The 20,245-nt window shown below is 43.4% G+C and overlaps 1 protein-coding gene and 1 long non-coding RNA gene across 7 annotated transcripts in view; one reads left to right on the top strand and one right to left on the bottom strand.

Moving 5' to 3' along the window:
- The window catches only part of BLNK (B cell linker), a 93,716-nt gene that overhangs the window by 26,081 nt on the left and 47,390 nt on the right, over nucleotides 1–20,245 (bottom strand). For 3 of the 6 annotated variants that reach the window (XR_013986775.1, XM_081007189.1, XM_081007187.1), the window contains 2 exons: nucleotides 6,009–6,074; nucleotides 1,805–1,861 (listed from right to left, as the gene is read on the bottom strand). Coding sequence is in view for 5 of the 6 variants with exons in the window: in XM_081007189.1 (XP_080863315.1) it covers nucleotides 1,805–1,861; nucleotides 6,009–6,074 (123 nt within the window). In the remaining variant the exon portion in view is untranslated. Of the gene's footprint in view, nucleotides 1–1,804; nucleotides 1,862–6,008; nucleotides 6,075–18,750; nucleotides 19,040–20,245 lie in introns of those variants that run through there. The other 3 variants (XM_081007190.1, XM_081007191.1, XM_081007188.1) reach the window with 3 other exon arrangements.
- On the top strand, nucleotides 7–1,737 carry LOC308478002. The gene is made up of 2 exons (XR_013986803.1): nucleotides 7–558; nucleotides 1,639–1,737. It is a non-coding gene; the product is annotated as an uncharacterized lncRNA (long non-coding RNA).

Genomic DNA, 20,245 nt, shown 5'->3' with positions numbered 1-20,245 from the left:
AAAATACAAAAGTATTATATTACACTTCCAAACCATTAAATAATAGTTGCGCAGCAACAAAGCACTTGGCGAAAACGAACTATAACAAAAAGCTGGTGACAAAAGACCACGACAAAGACACTTAGCAAGAGGTACATGAAGATGCAAACAAATCTATGGTTTGTGATACTTCTGGGGAAAGAATGCATGTAATGAACATGGATATTTCTGCAGGAAAACACAACGGACAGACAATTAAGGATGTAAGAAATGCAGATTGTTAGTTACAAAACTATCCAATACAACATTTAGAATGTTAAATAGTGAAATGTCCTTTTAATCTGCAAATTTTAGGTTTGAATGCATCCAGTATTTCTTGTCCATTCTGAATCAGAATCTGATTCTGCATCTCAATATAGGTTTCTAGCTTCTTTGCTTGAAAACAAGTTCCTTTCTTCTTTGCTAATCAAAATTTCAATTTGTTTTCCACAGGGCCTAGGGACCAGTTCTGATCCTGACCAGCTTAAGAGGAGCTGCTGATGAATGCAAATCTAAGCAGAGCTGGGTTCTTAGATAATGGTGATTCATAAGCTGTTTTAGCTGGAATGATCCTAGTTAGGTGGATGGGAGTTTTCCAAGACATGTCCAATCTGATTTTGAATTTGCAGCATCTGAAAGATACAATGTAAGCCAGGCACGGGGAACCTGTAGCCTCCTATATGTTGTTAGACTACAATTCCCATCATTCCTGATTATTAGCCATGCTGTCTGGGGCTGATGCAAGTTGGAGTCCAACAACAATCTCGAGGGCCACATGTCCCCCAGCACTGTTTAAAAGCCATGCATCTTTTAGCAAGTGTTTAAAAGATGTTTACAATTATTGCTGTGTCTACTTATTCATCCCTATACTGTTTAGATTTTTAATGTTATCAGTGCACATTTAAATACAAACTGAAATGAATGTCTCCCTCATCCCTACTTCTGAGTGGGCATGTAGGGGATAACATTGTTAATCATTCGAAATCAGACAGAGGTCTGCTCAATTGTGGCTGATTCTCAGCCTCCCATGCCCTATCTCAGATTGTTCAGAGGGGCTTCCTAACCCTCCAATGAGGCTCTTTTTTGTTCTTGTGACCGCAGTAGTGAGTAGAATTTAGGAAGTATTTCTTCCTGTGAGCTTCCTTAAGGTAATTTATCTTAGAATCCAAGCCAATGAAGTTAACCATAGCTGGCATGCTTAAAAGGGATGAGTTTATCTTTGATCACAGTATATGAGAGTGCAGTGAAATTTATCTGTTTTTCAGGTTGGCAGTAGATGTCTTTTTCAAATGGGACTGGCCTGAAGTATGACATGGTTGTTTGAATTATTTGTGGGTTTAACTAAACAAAATGCATTCCAACTTCTACAGCCCTGAGCTGTTAGCGGATTTCACAAAATACCTGTAGGTGCCATAAATCATTTGATACAGTTACAAGGCTACAAGGAGTTGGAATTTCCTGCAGCAGCTATCCACATCAAACACATGCTTAAACATGCTTTTAAACACTATGTGTTACATTTTTAACATGCACCACACAGGTAAGTGCTGGAAAAACAATCCATGAGATGGTCCCGTGGTGGAATGGATGTTCAAGTTTGCTCTGTCTATGTACTTTTAGGAAAAAAGAAAATTAAGAGGCTGATGGTCTAGCGACTCGACAGGAGAGAGAAGGCTCTGCTTCTACAAGTAAACCCTGGCAAAAAACACAAAAGCATTACACTGAAAGCGGGCAACAAGACTTCATGCTGAACAACCAAAACTTGTGCAATACTCAATCGCCATACCGATCCCATGTATTTTTTCCAGTTTTGCAAATTATGGCCATTTGTTCATTTTGGAACCTAAATATCAAAAGAGAGAAGAAAAGACAAACGTTTCTCAAGCAGGTTAGGTCTGTCAGTTTGTGAAAGCTGTGACACTCGTACTTGCAAATGGAACGAAACCACAAATGCACACTGCTGGTATTTCTGTAGCATCACCTAGTGAGTCTTTGACAGTATGAGTTCCACATGTGCATTTGGAGGACGTATCTAGTTGCTTCGACCCAAAAGCTGCTAAAGTAATCACTCAGCTGCATTTTTATGTCTTGTGAGTTTTGGCTGCTCAGATTGGTGAACCTGCTTCTAGAGAAAGTAAACAGAAAGCTCCTCTGTGTGTGTGTGTGTGTGTGTGTGTGTGTGTGTGTGTGTACTGCTTGAATATGCGTGCATCTGGTGAGCAGTCAATGGAATGGAACCATTTACAGGTCACGTAACCTTGCTCAACTGGTTTGGGAATCACTGGCATTATAACATTTACAGGCTTGACCATAAAGCAGGGCTGTGGAACCTGTGGCCCTCGAGACGTTGTCAGACTCTCTGATCAGCCGCAGCCAGCATGAACGATGCTTGGCGATGAGCTGTAGTCTTGCAACATCTGGGAGGATCATGCTCTCAGCCCCTGCTATTAAGAACAGTACTGTTGATGGACTAGGGGAAAAGAAACCGGTCATGCCTGCTCTTGTATCTGTTAATAGCACCAAACAGCAAGCGATACTGATATCTGCAGATCAAGCCACAAAGTGGGATCCTGCAGAAAAAGTTTGCAACCCTCATAATAAAATTTCACAATAGTTATCAGGCTGATAACAAACCTGATGAACGAAAAACTCCTACGTTTTTCTTTGCAACAAGTAGCACAACAAAGCCTCTGTCTGTAGGTGAGAGAACATGACTGATGTTCCATTATCATCATCATCATCATCACAAGGTTTAGAGGCCTAGATATTCTGCCATAAACCCCCCTAGTTCCCCATTGTAGTTCAGTTATGCTACAATTTATGGCCCTCCTTTCAGTATTGCTTCCCCTTTCATGTTATGCTTCAATTCATTTCCTTGACTGCACAGTCAGCATGCAAAATGTAGCTATTTTCACTGATATCGTTTTCCCATTGTGGGAGGGTCAAAAGATGGTGACCCGGTTCTTGTACTCCAAAGTAGCTTTGCTTTTACAGTAAATAAAAAAGGAAGTCGTGTATTTGTCAAATGTGGTGTGTTCGGTCATGCATGCTCCTGTAAGCCAGTTTGCCCATGTGCAAACACACTCATGTGGTGTTTGGCAGGTGCTTTCAAAACCAGGCTTCTGCTAACAGAGAAACGGCCGAGCCCATCAGTACAACTTCAAGGATGTCTACACTTCTGCACAGAAAAGAAAGTTACACCAAGTGCGTTTTCTTTCATCACTTTAGCATTGTGATTTATTTAATGATGAGCATTCTTATCCTGCTCTTTCTCTCTCTAAGGAGGGTCAGAGCAGAGTCAATTAGAGACAGTAAAACAGTATGAACACAACAGGAACCAACAACAAAACTCACAGCACTCAAAATATAAGAAGTTTGATTAAATACAGCCATACGGATCTCCTAGAGGGATCTGTTTTTAGCAGACCTCTCAGAGAGCTGTAATTCCCAGCACTCTCAGCAAACTACAGTTCCCAGGACTCTTTGGGTGAATGATGGTTGTTAAAGTGGTATAAGAGTGCATTAAATGTAAGACATAGATGTTGCAGCAGCTGTGAATGGGGGACTTAGTATACCTCCTTCTTGCCCTGCATGTGAGCAAAACTGGCTGCTTGTTCTTGGTAACAGATTGTGGGACTAATTTTTTTTTGCCCACAGCTATCTATTGATGCCATTAGAGCCAAGGAGAAGCACAAGCATTTTCTGGAGTGGAAGGAAGGTAATAATTGCAGGAGTGATATATGAGCTAATATAAAACGAGTCTAGCTCCAGAGTGCCTTTCTGTAGGCATCTATATTTAGTCAAGTGTTTTAAGGATAAATACAGAGTTAAGAGCACACACATAGCAGTTGTGGTAGGGGCAAATTGGTTCTCTCGCTCTCTAAAGAAAAGAATTGCTGCAAGCTCTTTGAAGGAGGGAGAACAACCTTGTTGATTTGGTTTATCAGGTCTGTTGCAACAGAAGTTGTTGAGACATGTTGCTATCATGCCATTGTAATACAGAGATGCCAGTTTAAACGCAGTTGTTGAAAGTGCTTGTCCAATAGGAGGACAATACATAACAGCTGGGTCAAAAAGGGATGCCCTTATAAAAGTTCAGCCCTAAACCCATGTACCTGGGAGCAAGCAGCACTGAAGTCAGTTGGACTTCTCAGTAGACGTGGCTGGGATTGCATTGTTTGTAAGTCTGAGCACTTTGAAATGAATCCACTGTAGGTTATTCAGTGGAATTATTTGCAAGGTGAGTTGCACGCTCCTTCTATTTCTCCTTCGCCTCATAGAATTGTAGAGTTGGAAGCGACCCCAAGGGTTATCCAGCCCAGCCCCCTACAATGCAGGAATCCAAGCGAAAAAATTACTGAGAGATGACCATCCAACCTCTGTTTAAAAACCTCCAATGAAGGAGAGTTCATCACCTTCTGAGGTAATCTCTGTAGAACAGCACGTCACAAGGAGATATGCTTCCTAACCATAAGCATTTCATGAGGCAGAGGAGCAGTAACAGTGCTCCTACTGAGGCTGAGACCATTCATGATGTAACTTTCAGCCGGCTTTTGACATACACCTGAGTTTCTGCCTCGTCTTTTGCTGGCTCATTCAGACGAAGAAGAGGCCGTAATTCTTAATCAGTTGCATTTGCAAGCAAATGTCAATGAAGCAGACCATCTGAAGCTCACATACACCTAGGAACAGTGGTGAGTTGTCACTGAGAAACATCTGAAGAGAACTCTTCAGCTGACATTTGTGGAGATGGTATGTATACTGCAGGGGAGATCAAGGAGGCACCATGCATTCCACCATCACATAAGTCTGATGCTTTAAAGCTTGCAACAGTTGCCCATATTACTGGGTCACATTAAAGGATCTTGTGTCAATTAACAAGGCCCTTAACTTGGGTGAAGGTGACCTTAAGGATCACCTTGGGTAAGTCTCTGTCAGGGATCTCCTATGGCTCAGGTCCATGATTTGTATTCACCATTCAGCATTGTGGAGATGATACTGTGAAGCTCCCCTCCCCTGCCTGAGATGAGACAGGCCCTCTTTCTGCTAGACTTCAGATGCTTGACGGAGACCTTTCTATTTCAGCAGGCATTTTAAGGAAGTCATTTATGGAACTTAGGTTATCTACCTTTGGTTTTGTTATAGCACTTTATTATTTTGACTGATGGATTGTTTTACGGCTTGTTGGGTAAACTGCTTTGTTATGGGCATCTATGCATATCCTCCAACACAACACTGCCCAAATCCGAGACACCATCTTCGAGGTTCAAAATGGCGCATGTGTCATATGATGACTGCATTTTCCAGAGTAGTTTAACAACCAATCACAGGGAACTCTGGGAATTGTAGCTCTCTGAGGGGAATAAGGGGTCTCAGTACCCTTAACAGACTACAGAGCCCACAACTTGGAGAAAGAAGAAGAAGAGTTTGGATTTTTTTATATCCCGCTTTATCACTACCCTAAGGAGTCTCAAAGCAGCTAACAATCTCCTTTCCCTTCCTCCCCCACAACAAACACTATGTGTGGTGAGTGAGGCTGAGAGACTTCAGAGAAGTGTGACTAGCCCAAGGTCACCCAGCAGCTGCATGTGGAGGAGCGGGGACGCAAACCCGGTTCACCAGATTATGAGTCCACCGCTCTTAACCACTACACCATGCTGGCTCTCATGTTTAAAGTGTTATTATAGTTCTCTAAAGGTATGGAGTGAATGTGGCCTCACATACATACTGTTATTAAGAAGACTATTTAGAACTGTTTGTTATGAGCAAAACTGAGAATTTCAAAATGCTCAGTTGGGCATCTGGGCCCCCCGTCACATACCACAAAGTGTTCCATTTAATGCACACTTATTTGAAAGTAAGCCCCCTTGAACACGCTGGGACCTACTTCTGAGTAGGCATGCACTGTCTTCTGCTGAGCATGCATCAAAAATAGGCACTAAAATGAGTAAAACATTCAATCATGTAAATTACGGATGTGCATAGCTTACTTTTTGAACTTGCTCATTATTCCGCTGTCATTTTTCTTGATATCGTGTACTATCTTTTGAAGTTGCCTGTAGAAAATAAAGCATGGACATCTTTCATCATGGCTGTGTTATTAATAGAACAAGAAGGTGTATTACAACATATACAACTAGACACATCAAAAGCCCCATATTTGCTGTCATATGTTCCTTCCCCCCCCCACACCACTTCTTTCTTTCACTCTTTTTCTTGGTGGAAGTGTTAATTCTTCTCAGAAGCTGTTGGTAAACCCAGCATCTGTTGAGAAAAACTCATCAAAGTGTTCTGTAGCGAGGCAATCTAAAATAAGCATCCACAGTGCTACAGTGCAAATCTTCTCATTGGTCTGATGACAATGATTCAATCAGTTTATTGAGCAACTTCTCAGAAAGTGACTCTATGGCATTCCTTTTTTGGGAATCTTTGGCATTTTTTAGTTTACAAAAGGTTTCTATTTTTTTTTTTAAAAGATTGCAAACTTTAAGAGATTTAGGTCATGAGGACAATTATCTTCCCCACTGTTGCTTCGCAGCAACTGGTCCTGGAGGTAGTATATAGTCATCATTTATGATCTGTCTAAATCCGCTTTCAAAACCATTTAAGTTGGTGACCAACACCAGATCTTGGGCTAGCAAATCCCATTGTTGATCCATCCACAGTATGAACAAGTACATCCTTTTGTCTGTCTTGAATCTTTCACTGTTCAGCTTCATTGGATAAACCAGATTGTAGTATTATGCGAGAGAGAGTGCACACACTCTTCTCTCTATCTGGTCTCTCCCGGTACCACGTGTAATTTTATTAACCCAAATCAGTTAATTAGCGGAAAGGAAGATTTCAACTAAAAGACCTTTGGTAGGCTCAAGACACCTTTTCCAGAACCTGATCTGTCCTGCAAAAGAACGTGCAATAATAATGAATACCCTCCCATTTAATCACGCCTTTTTTGAGCATCCTTGCAGAATTAGAGCACCCTTGCAGTATTAGGAATTAGAGGTGGGGAGCCTGTTGTTGGACTCCAACTTCCATCAGCCACACCCAGCATGGCCAGTGCTCAAGGTGATGGAAGTTGCAATACTGGAGGACCACATATTCCCCATCTCTAAGCCAGACACTGAACCATTTGATCTGCAGATGTTAGGCAAAGGTAAAAGGTAAAAGACTCCTGGACAGTTAAGTCCAGTCAAAGGAGACTATGGGGTTGTGGTGCTCATCTCTTTTTCAGGCTGAGGGAGCCGGCGTTTGTCCACAGACAGCTTTCCAGGTCATGTCGCCAGCATGACAAAACCACTTCTGGCACAATGGAACACAGTGACGGAAACCAGAGTGCCCAGAAATGCAGTTTACCTTCTTGCCGCAGTGGTGCCTATATATCTACTTGCACTGGTATGCTTTCAAACTGCTAGGTTGGCAGAAGCTGGGACAGAGCAACAGGAGCTTACTCCACACCAGGGATTCTAACTGCCAACCTTCTGATCGGCAAGTGCAAGAGACTCAGTGGTTCAGACCACAGCACCACCCGCATCCCCAACTCTGCAGATGTTATCAAGCGCTAAAGCTTATACCCATGCCATGAGCAACCTTATTTGCTAATTCTTGTACATCAAGTTGATGTTAAGTTGATGTCACCAGTTTACAATTTTAGCTCCTATGGTCTTGGAAAACAAGTTAACCCTAGTATTGCCCCTACATTGAGGGATAGAAGAGACATATTTCACCTCTACCTCACTGTTGTAGAAAGGGAGTCAAAGAGCTTGTTCCCATTTAGTCAATATTATTTCAATGGAGCTGGACTGTACTCAGGCAATGACATAGTAATTACCTCTCAGCTCGTTTTTGCTTTGGTAGACGTGACATTTAGTTTTGTATAAACAGGTGTGCAGGTGAAACAGAAATTAAAGAAAGAGAGAGGATTATAGTTTCTGAGCAATGAATGGAGCTCACCAGCTCCAGCCAGATTGTAAAAATCCACTGGAAGTTAGGAATGCCCCCTCAGTTCTTCCCTTTACTTCAATGAGACAGGTAAAATAAATAGTATCTAATCAGGATGTGTTCACTCAAAAGGGGGTATCAGACTGGTTTCTCAGCGTTATGCCCAACCTCAAAAAATAACTTAGGACAGAGAAATCTTGTTGTTGGTTCTAAAATTCTCAAAGTCAAATACAAATGCTGTCAGTCCAGTAAGGCAGGTAATGCCATTCAAATGTAGCACGGTTCAGTTGGTGACTTAATTCTGCTCCCCTTTCCCTCTTAACTGGAAGATGGGAAGTGTCTGAGCTGCCAGTACCGACCAGGTGTTCCATGGATTAGGTACACAGTCAATTACCACTTGCATTGATTTTTGTATCTATGCCAAGATCACTAGGCAGTAGGTATCCAACTAATGTATTCTGTCAGGGCAAAGGATTTCCACTTGCACAATCTGGTCAGCAACTGTGAGAACAGCATGCTAGACTAGATGGGCCATTGGCCTGATCCTGTTAACAGATTTAGGAGTTGTACAAAGGGAGGGCAAAGTTCTCTTGTACAAGTAGAAATTCTTGAGTTGATGGAATGTGTCAGCGCTACTCTGTATACAATCCATTGCTCCCCCCCTGCCCCCAGTTATAAATTAGGAACTTGCTTCTTTTTTCTTTTAAAAAGGTCTAAGCGGAATTACCCACCCCACCCCCAAATATTTTGCAGATATTTGCAAATATTAAGTCAATAATGGATATTGCAAATATATTTTTCTTATTATATTTATTTACTTATTACATATCTTTATCTATTGCTTAATACCGAAACAGTCTCTAAATGATTTACTAAAAACAATACATATATAAAAACAAATAATGAAACAGGTAAACTGCAGCACCAAATAAAACAACGAAAGCAAAAACATAGTAGCCGATTTGGAAAATGTTTTAAGAATCAAGGATCCCTTCCCTCTTCACCCTCCCATTTGCCAAGGCACATCCTGACTCACAATACACTAACTTCTAAATGTACATTTCTGTAGGATAGAAATCAGAGTTTTAGTATACAGGAAGGTGCCTTATACCAGAGCCAGGCTATTTTATCCATTTACCTTAGGACTGTCTACTGTGATTGGCAGCAGTTCTCTGGGGACTCAGCAGAGCTCTCCCCAGTCATCTGTAACTTCATGCTTTTATGCTGGAAATGGCAGGGTTTGCCCCGGAACCTTATGCATGCAAATCATGTGCTCTACCATCAGGGCCATCCCTAACATTGGAAAGTTAGGCAACTGCTGCAGACGGCAGATGCAGAACTGCCCTGCCCCCCTTAAGCTGTCCTCAGATGCAATGCAGGAAGCTGTCAATAAGTAATTAAGTAAGACTCAACTGCCAGCTGAGTATGTGGCTGTTTGTGGAAGAGAAAAGGTGACACCTCGCCCATTGCTTCAGGCCACAAAATGTCTTGGGTGGCCCTGCCTACCACTGAGCTATGGTCCCTGTCCAGAGAACTCTCCTGCATGGGGTCCCAATCTAGATAAAGCCACTGTTAAATCCTGCTGAAATAAACAGGGCAAATGATTTGTGACTAAGTCCCTCTAGTTTTAAGGAACAAATTATACAATGCTAGGCAGTAAGTCCTATGGAGTCAACTTATTTCTGAGTAAACAGTCATGGCAATAGGCTGATTAACTTTGGGCTGTCACTTGTTTCATTCTCATAAATCTGTCTGTTTTTACTTCCAGTAAATGTTTGACTCCTGAAAGGTTTGGCGTTTATAAGTGCAGTGCTCAAGAACAAAATTGTGAGATCATGTTTTGGAGCAACGCGCTCAGCATATGCACACTTGACAATGATATTTCACTCTTAGCTACAAACAACGTGGATGTAAGATGAACTCCTTTCTGTGGAAAGAGATAAAGGGTTTTTTAGAGTTGCATGTGACAACTCTAAAATGGCCATACCCCAGGAATGGCTTTGACAGGCAGGCTAAACCAGGTGAGGGTAGCTGATGGGTCTCAAGCCCTCAGTGAATTAGGGACTTCCTGCTGCATGCGATAAGCTCCAGTGGTTGAGCGGACGAGACCAATAGTGGGTCAAGAAGGAAGTTTCTGCACATGCTGTAGAGGGAACTGAAGAGCAGATGGAGCTCATCAACCTGGGAAGGTAGCCCTTCTAGAAGGATAACTCTGATCCTGAACGTCCACTGCCTTGGGCGGGGGGAGGCTAAGGAATAAACCCTACACAGATCTGGAGTGGAGTCCCTAAGATGGTTGGATAGCACCTTGTGCATCACCTTCCACCAACTCATGCAGCCAAGCAAACATATTGCTCTGCTTTGGACCACATCAGGGGGCAAGAGGGAGGTCCTGTCGTCTGGGCAGCCCAGGCTTTCCATATACACTGCCCAAGCTTGCACCCTAGAAAGGTCACTTGGGTGTTGCTAATGCAGTGGTTAGACTTCACCCCTGGAAGCGCACTGCATTGTCTCCCGAGGCAGACAGATGCCAATAAATGTCACGTACAAAAAAAGAGGGCCCAACATACAAAAGGCCAAGCATGGGAGGGAAGCACTCATACCCACGATGGACTGGCAAGAACTGTGGTATCAGTGCATGGAGTTTGACCCATGGGTCAGATTTCCCCATCTGAGAAGTTTATACAGGAAAAGCAGCTGCTTCTCATGGGGACATGAATGACAGCTGTAATGATGTCCCACAAAATGTGAGATACATTTGCTTCCCCAGAGCCATGCACTTCCTTGCAACCTTTGGAACACCAGCTTCAACACGGCTCTACTGGATCTTTATTGAAAATTTTGTCACATTTTACAGATTGCCCTTCCTGCTGAGATTTTGTGTGGTTATCTTCATCAAGTGCTTCTGCTTTTCCTTTTATTAAGCGTCACACTCCTTGAAGGTTCTTCTCTATTTAGAAAAGCCTGGTGGCCAATGACATGTGATTATAACGTCAGTCAGGTCTGGGAAACAAGCGTGCAGAGTAAGAAGCTGAAATGACAACCATCATACAAAACAAACAGATGAGAAGAGGTCAAACAGGTTTCTGTTTAGCTTCATAAAAAAATAGAAGCAGGTGAATCCAAAGTTAAAGACATCTCAGGGACAATGTTTTGCTGAATGTACCTTTGGGTCCTGAGAAACCTGAGACAATTAACAGTGCAAACCTACCCATGCTTACTCAGAAGTAAGCTCCATTGAATTCAATGGGATACACTCCCAGGTGAGTGTGTCTGGGACTGCACTGCACAGCTCCTTTCAAATTACAAGTATTGGGAGACTGCACGGGCTATTTGTTACTTTTAAAATGTCCTTCGATCACATACTTATCAGTGAGAGAACTCTTACCAAAACAAACTTTTTTTTGTTTTGTTAAAGTATGCCAACTTTAATTAGGGGATGAATTGACTACTGCTTCAGTTGCTTAGTTAATTTATTTTAATTAGTGGAGCTGATATTTAATAGCACACTTTTGTTGTTGCTGCTGCTTTTTAAAGTCTGGCATTCTACTTCAACAAGAAATGAAAGTAATATTAACAACCCACTTGTCAGTCACACATCATTGGGGTGTCAGATGATTTGACAGGTGGTTGGCAGGCAAAGGGAACCTACTGCTCCTGAACAGACCACGACTGACGTTCTGTCCTGCTTCTGCCGGGTTCAGGTGTACAAGGGAGCTCTATTGCACACTCTTAACTGGGGAGGACTGACCTCCCCTGTCCATCAGCTGATTGGTGGGTGACTCATGGCTCTGGCCCAAGACTGGCCTATGGGCCCAGGGCAGAAGTTCTCCACTCCGGCACTAAAGCCATTGCTTTGGCCTTGCATGACATGTGAACCAAGTCATTGTTTCATCAGCATTTGTGTAAAGATGTGCTTCATATTGTTCCTCTGTAACACAGTAACAGTGTTCCAGAGGTGTTACAATTATCCATTTTTTTAAAGAGACAAATTGAGGAAAATGGTTTATGTAGAAGAATGGTAAAATATATACAATTTCCAAATATTTTGAAGCTGAGGGTGACGGGGAAATTCTCACTCTTCCCTTCTCCATAAAATAGAAGGAAATTGGTGTGGAAATAGAAATATATGCAGCACTTACTTTCTTGTCAGTTCTAAGCCTATTTTACTACGTTTGGAACCTAAAATGCATTATGTATATCAGAGTACATGGAATTGTACATGTTGGCTATATTTGTTAAATTCAGAAGCATACACTCTATCAATTGCAACCCAGCACACATTTAGAGCAAGCCACAATGAATGCAGTGGGACTTTCTTCCAAGTAAACATGTATTGAATTACACTGTCAGTTTATTCAAATCATTACATATAAACCCAGATGGAGCATCAAAACTGAGGCACCCTGAAGCGTCAAAAAGTATCATGAGGGTTAAAACAGTGCTGTAGTAGGGTAGGTTTTTTTTGTTATTGTTTTTAGAAACACACATTTGATTTAGGAAATAATGATCCAGAAACAGAAAAAAATGCCACCATAAATATCTATATCTCCACAACATGGGACGATTAAAATGCAAGAAACAATGATTCCTCTTTCAAACTGTCTCCACCTCTCTTTAAAAGAGTTAATTATCTATCTGTAGCCAAGCAGCATTGGATTTGAGTTGTCTTCAGTTTACATCTGGCCCTCTAGATGTTCCACGACTCCAGCTCTCATCATCCCTAACTATCGGCCATGCAGAAGGTTAAGGCTGTCAATGGCCACTAGACATGGTGGGGTTACATATTGCCTTCAGTTACAGAGCCAACATGCCTCTGAATAAATACCAGTTGCTGAAGCATAGGAGTGGAAGAAGAGTGTTTTCTGCTCATGTCCTGCTTTAGGCTTCCCACAGACACCTGGTTGGCCAATGTGAGAGCAGGATGCTGGCTTGATCCAGCAGGCTGTTCCTCATATGTTCTTACAGCTGGGTCTGATAGGAGCTGGAGTCCCACAATGTCATCTGCAGGGCTTGCAAATTAGCCACCGCAAGAATGGAGGGATTTGCAATTACCCAACACTTTATATTGCATCACATAGTTATTATCGTACTTTTCCATGTATAAGATTAGGTTGTTTTTGTTTTTTTTACTAAAAAAGAATGTTAAAAAGGGGGGGTAGTCTTATACACGGGGGCTATCTCTCCTCATTTTCTTAATTTTGAGTCCCCCAAAATAGGGGGCATCTTATACATGGAAAAATACGGTATACTGGTACTAGAAATCATTCTAAGGAGCACAGTGCAGCTTCAGGAATACTTGTAAAACCTGCCTTAAAAACGTTATCTTTGTTATTCTACAAAAGGAAAATAGATCATAAAGATGTTTTTCAATTTCTCACAATTTTTTTCTCCATTGGAAAAAATAAAACAAATGCTTGGGGAAAAACAGTCCCCCACATCTTTCTATCCTGGTCTCCGCCCCGATACACACATTATTTCTGTTTCTATTGCTTACTGTACAGACCTCAACCTGGGCAGAACACCCCCACCTCCCATTTATTCCTGTGCATACTATATGGGAAACCAAGCTTTAAAATGCTGGTTGCCAAACACTTCAATCCTCATAACGTTTACTGGGAAGTAAGTCCCACTGATTTCATTCCACATAACTGGACCAGAAGCTGTATCTCGAAAGGTCACTCAAATAATTTCTGTTAAGCATGAGTAGTTCTATTAAAGTGAAGCAGGGCAAAGCATGTTATTAAGGTAGATGAATGCTTGTTTATACAATGAAGTAGCTGGAGCGAAAGCAGAAGATTGTGGCCTGTACGGCTGATTTTCTTTATACCGTCTCTAAGCTATCATTAGACCTGCTCATGGCGATGAACGTCGGCTGCTTTGGTGGGATTTTGTTAGCTTCCTTGTTTCTTTAGCTGAAATGTTTATAGGCTAAAAGGGGGGTCCTCTTACGATGACCATCATCATTTCATGTTTCAAGCCAACTTCCCAGTGCATATTTTAGGAAGTGCATGACAGTAATAATTCTGGGAGTATTTAGGTAGTCAAAATGTTCCCAGTGCTTCTGGGGAATAACGCGGTCTATCTGATTGTGTGGCTATAAAGCCCTGTTCATATATCTGCTGCACTGAAAGATAACATTTAGATAAGGGAGAGTAGGACAGGCAGCTGGTCCCACCTGTGAGGTTACATGCTGCCCAGCTCTGCCTCTCTGATCTCTGCCTGTTTGGTAAAGGTCTTAAGGGGGAAGACAGCTTGACTTCCATAGGTTCCTCCATGCGACTGGAAACCCCTCACAGATGGGGCTCCCAGCCACGTGGAGGAGTCTGTTTGAGGAAACCTGGATCTCGCCTTCACTCAATGTGATCAGAGGGGTGAAGCTGTTCAGGTGTGGGGATTGCTGCATTTCTGCCTGTTGAATGCCTGTTAACAGCACAGAGACTACAGTCATACCTCGGGTTACAGTTGCTTAAAGTTGCGTTTCTTTCAGGTTGCGGACCGCCGAAACCTGGAAGTACCGGAATGGGTTACTTCCGGGCATTGGCGGTTGCGCATGCGCAGAAGTGCTAAATTGTGCTTTGCGCATGCGCAGAACCGCTGAATCGCAACCTGCGCATCCACTGTATTGGGAAAAAAGGTCAATCTCATATATCATCTTCCTTGTAACTTAAACTTCCACCTTGCTAGTTTCTGCTATGTTATCCTCAGTTTCTGGAACAGCCAGAAACTCTGTCTTTCAAATTATTTTCTTTTCTTCTAAATTCCCTCCTACAACTTATTACTTTGGTAGCCTTATTAAAGGGACGTGTTCACTTGTCCAATCAAAGTGTGGACAGGATTGCACCCGCTAGTTTGTATGCTCCAGCTGGCATCCAGACTTGCAGTGCAAATGTTTGCAGGCAGAGAACATTTGTGCATTCTGTGTGATCTGGAACCCTGAGGATACAAGTGTGCTGTATGTGAGAATGCCAGAGGTGGAGCTAACTGGAAGGCACAATGCCAAGGGCAAAGCTGATCAGTGTGGCCTCACTCCTATAATCATAGACTTCCAGAGCTGGAAGGGACCCCAAGGGTCATCTGGTCTAACCCCCTGCAATGCAGGAATCACAGCTAAAGTATCCCAGACAGATGGCCATCTAACCTCTACTTAAAAACCTCCTATGGAGGAGAGTCCACCCACCACCTTCTGAGGTAGTCCTTTCCACTGCTGAACACCTCTTACTGATTACCGTAATGTGTGAGCAGATCACTTGGATATGGAAGGGGCCATATAGTTAACTGCTTTGCATGTAGAAAGTCCCAGGCTCAATCTCTGGCATCTCCAGATAGGACTGCGAGCCCCCCGTGTCCGAAAGCCTGGAAAGCTGCTGCCAGTCAGTGTATACACTAATGAGCTAGATGCATCAATGATGTGGCTCAGAATAAGGCAGTTTCCTATGCTCCTAATAGAATCTGGGCCTTTGCTTGATCTCCGGAGCAACTGCTTTTCTGGGTTCTATGCTGTCTTCTCCCAGATGTCCACAACACTCTTAACAAGCTCTGCTATCGTCTTTAATTCTTATCCTGCTTCATTTCCCTTTTAATTTCTATGACGGAGCAGTGGTGGAGGAACAAGCTTTGCACGTAGCAGCAAGTGTCCAAAGAGTGTATGCATGAGTTTGTGGGATGTTCTTTCTCACTATCGAGGTGGGGGTGGGGAGCTGCAAAAGTTCCCACTCACGTCATTGTGCCCCCGCTTTCGAGCACTTCTTGTCCTATTAACTCTGGTAGCGTTTATTCCCGACTAAATATGCGTGGGATTGCAGACTGCGCCTCTTTGAAAAGTGTCTAGCAGTACCGACATGCTACTACATGTAGAAGTTTTGTCAGGAGGTGGTATTCAGCACAACACCGACTCCAGGCTCCTCCCTTATTCTGTGGAGAAAAGTCCTGAACAACAGTGCTAAATTCAAGCAGCCACACTTATACAATTGTGTTAGATATTTGTTTAAAGATATATCCTGCCTTCTTGCAAGACTTGAGATGAATTAGCACACTGGGCAAGATAAATTCTCTCTGTCTCTGTCAGGAAAGAACAGAGAGTCCTGCAAAATTTACAGACATAGGCTTAGCTATTCAGCCATCCTCTGCCAAATGCTCGTTTGCAATAATTGCTTTAGCTAATATGGGCTGACGAATTACATGCTTTGTCAGCGCTCCTGTACTGTTCTATCCATGCTCCAAGCACAGTGATGAACATCGGACAAGGGTTTTACCTTTACTGCATACCTGTTCCTTCCTGCACCCTCAAAGCACTGGTAACTCATTAACATCCAATTGCCTTATGTGTATGTAATTGCATTTGTTTCCCCACATTGATATCATTCCTCACTGACATCATATCAAAGAGCCAGTATGGTGTGGTAGAGATTAGTGTTGGATTAGCACCTGGGAGACCAGAGTTCAAATCTCCACTCAGCCACGAAGTTCACTGGGTAAGCATGGGCCAGTCACCATCCCTCACAGGGTTGTTGTGAAGATAAAGTGGTGGGGGTGGGGAGAACCATGTACGTCACCTTGAGCTGCTTGGTGGGATATCTGTATAAAACCTCGAATTAATAGTTTTTTTTAATCTGCTGGAAAGTATAATTGCTGTGGCATTTGTAGGTATGTAAATTTAAGTGCTTACGATTACTGATTTGTTATTGTTTGTCGATGATTTTACTGATGGCTTAAATGTTTCTTGTAAAGTGTTTACTGCAATTTTACTACAATTAAGAGGCATATACTTTTTGTTTTATATATTACTATTTTGTTAACTGCTCTGTGCTCCTATAGGACAAATGGAAGTCTAGAAATGCAATCCATAAAATTATGGTTTCTTAGATTTTACTTTTTATTCCAACCAAATTATCTTCCCCTAGATCGATTGACTCACAGAACATTTTTACATGTCCCATCATCAAAAGTCCCATGGGCACTGTTAATTCTCCACTGGATTGCTCATGCCATCAGTTTCTTCAAATTAATTTTCAGTACAGCACTTTCAGAAACACTCTGTCTCAAGACATAATGGGATTCTTATCCCATTATACATGACTAAGCCATTTCTCACCTTCTCACCCCTTGCCTTTTCCTGTAAGACCCATTACAGTCGTTAAGAGTCGTCAGCAGGCTCATCCCAGCTATCTGCCAATCTCCCATTCCCACCACCCTTCTGAGTAATACCCCTCCCCACCTTCTCACTATATAGAAGGATCTGGCAACTTCTGTTTCAGTGTATCTGAAGAAGTGTGCTTGCACACAAAAGCTCATACCAAGAACTAACTTAGTTGGTCTTAAAGGTGCTACTGGAAGGATTTTTTTATTTTGATTATGGCAGACCAACACGGCTACCTATCTGCAACTCTGTCTCAAGGCCAGTTTGTCATATAAAGTTCCCAGACAGGTGTAGCTGAGTCACACCTGCATGGCATCACCCACACTTGACATGTTTGCTGCAGAAACACCTGTAGAACACATGTGTATCTGCAGTAGTTGGTTTTCCCTTGTGAAGCAGACAGAGAAGTCCTACTCTTTGGAGATCTCTTTGGAAGGCATTCAGTAACCGGTCAACCGACCATGACTAATTTTTGTCTTTGCAATATAAATCTGAAAGCTGCCATAAAAGCTATTGAAGAGTTTCATGCAAAAAACCACCACCACCTCGCACATTCACTTCCTGCCAACTGTGCAGCACCTGTGCAAATTCTAGATGGATGCCCAACGCAGAGAAGAGGAACAGCTCAAAGATAGTGGCGCTGCCCACACAAAGGAAGGATGCATGCACCAATGTGATAAACAGCAATGCTTCTTGAATTTGCAAAGAAAGAGAGAAAAGCACAAAAAAGGAACACAGGGAGCATTAGTGTATCCTCATTTAAACAAATGTCAGGCCCCCAAACATTCTGAATACGTGCTGGCATATTGAGGCGCAAACCTGCCAGCTTGGTTGGGCTACTGCACCTTTAGTGACCGGCTGACACTCAACAAAGGAAGAAGCATTTCTCAAGAGGGAAACATAAGGTGCTTCAAGATGACATATTTACTGCACATTCATCCTGACTTGTTTGCAGGGAGATGAGATGATGTTTGGCTATTTCACTGAGCACGCATTCTGCTTGGTTAGTGGGGAGGTTAGATGATGTTGCCTATTCCTTTCCCATTCCTTCTCACCAAACATCCAATCTTCCGGGAAAGTGAGTTTGTTGCCCAAGACCTCCCAACCGACCATAACTGTCCAACCTGAATTTGCTGGTATGCCACTGAATCCCACCCCAAGCTAGCAACAATCTGGAAGCAAGCGATTCACAGGTTGTTGTTGTTGCTTACTATCCCATCAAAGTATTGGAGACAGTCTTCTTCCCTGAATGCTTTTGAGTCCCATTTGAGAAAACTGTACAGCTCTGCAGCTTGCTACCCTAATAACCATTTTGAATCCTCCCTCGGTTGCTTTATCTTCTTACATACAAATTTATCCTCCCTGGCCATTTCCAAAGAGGGGTTAAGGCTGTCAGCCTGCTGCAAGCAAGGACTCTAGTGGCACCTTCAAGACTTTTTTTTTTATGACATAAGCTTTCGTGGAAGACAAGCCAGTTCGCCAGATAGAAAAGGAAACTCTATTATTTCCCCCCCCATTTTTTTTAAGGTGCCACAAGATCTCTTCCTGCTTCTGTCCCCCAGATCCCCCTCGTGCGCGCCTCCGAGAAAGAAACAGCCTCTGCGCCTTGGCGTAAAAGCGCGAGAAGAAAACAAGGGACACGGTTCAAACCATACCTGAACTTCTGTCCCGCTGGCACCGTGATTTTATTGAACTTGTCCATGCTGCCAGGCGAGGCGACTGCCTCGGACAAACGGGCATCCGAGTCGGCAGGGACTGAGGGGGGCTTCCTGGCTCGTTCCCGAGAGAGAAAGGCTGGATTCCCCTTGATGACTCCCCTGGCTGCTTCGCCTCCTCGCGGATCCCCTTAGCGCCGCCTTTGCGCGCGGCCCGCCAGGCGACTCCTCGTGCGTTGGGACGAGAAGCAAAACTTGCCCGAGCGCCCGGCCGGGTTTCATGTTTCGAGGGGATCATGTGACGGAGCCAGCTTGGCTGGCAATAGGGTGTTTGTGCAAACTTGAAGAAGATCCGCACCTATTGGGCGTGTCCAAAACCACCCCCGTCTGGGGCTGAAGTCCTTCCTGACGTCCTGGCGGCTTTGCCTCGTGCGCCGCGGGCGTTTCATCCCAGGGATCAAGCTGGGAACACTTCCTGCCGCCGTCCCGGGGCTTTGAAGCGGCTGCTACCTGGAAGAGTTTCCTGCACGTTCTGCTGCCTTGAAAGGCCCTCCTCTCTTGCAATGGGATGCCTCGCCCGCCCCCCAACAACACACAAAGTTCGCTTTGCAGAGCCTCCATGTTCCAGTGCAGACTACCTCGGAATACCAGATATTGGAGACAAGAAACCGGGAAGGGTTCTTCCTGGTGTGATTCTATGAAGAGTTTTTCCTGGTGTGCCCGGCCGACTTGCTGTTGGAGAAAGAATGTTGGTTTTCTGTGGATCTGTGCCCACAGGACTCTCCTTATGCTCCTTCCATTAAGCGGGCTGCATCCAAACATATTTGGAATCCCATTTTTATTATTTATATCTCACTTTTCTTCCAAAGAGCTCAAGGTGGTGTACATAGTTTTCCTTCCAGCACCTTTTATTCTCACAACCACCCTGTGAGGTAGGCTGGGTTGAGGGGCAGTGACTGGCCCAAGGTTCACCCAGTGAGCCTTCTTCATAGCCAAGTGGGGCTTTGAACTCTGCTTTTCAGGTCCTAGTCTGACACTCTTAACTGCTACACTGCAGTGGCTCTCTTTCAGTGTGGAGGATCTGCGCAGATTGCGTCTTCTGTGCTCATGAAAGGCAAGCATGTTCTCTTCCGTGTCGATTTCAATGTGTGCGCATCATGCTTCCCATGATCATTTCATGCTCTCTTTTGCTTGAGATGCTGTTTGTGTCAGGCTGTGCACACACACAGACAGCATCTTAAAGAGCAGAGACATCACCTTGCCAACAAAGGTCCGTATAGTTAAAGCCATGGTTTTCCCAGTAATAATGAATGGAAGTGAGAGATCGCCTAAGAATTGATGCTTTTGAATTATGGTGCTGGAGGAGACTCTTGAGAGTCCCATGGACTGCAAGAAGATCAAACACATTCCATTCTTAAGGAAATCAGCCCTGAGTGCTCACTGGAAGGACAGATCCTGAAGCTGAGGCTCCAATACTTTGGCCACCTCATGAGAA

Source organism: Podarcis pityusensis (genome assembly GCF_964106645.2).
Source record: "Podarcis pityusensis genome assembly, chromosome: 5".
Classification (NCBI taxonomy): Eukaryota; Metazoa; Chordata; class Lepidosauria; order Squamata; family Lacertidae; genus Podarcis; species Podarcis pityusensis.
The sequence above is the reverse complement of the archived record's forward strand: the minus strand, read 5'-3'. Positions and strand labels throughout refer to the sequence as shown.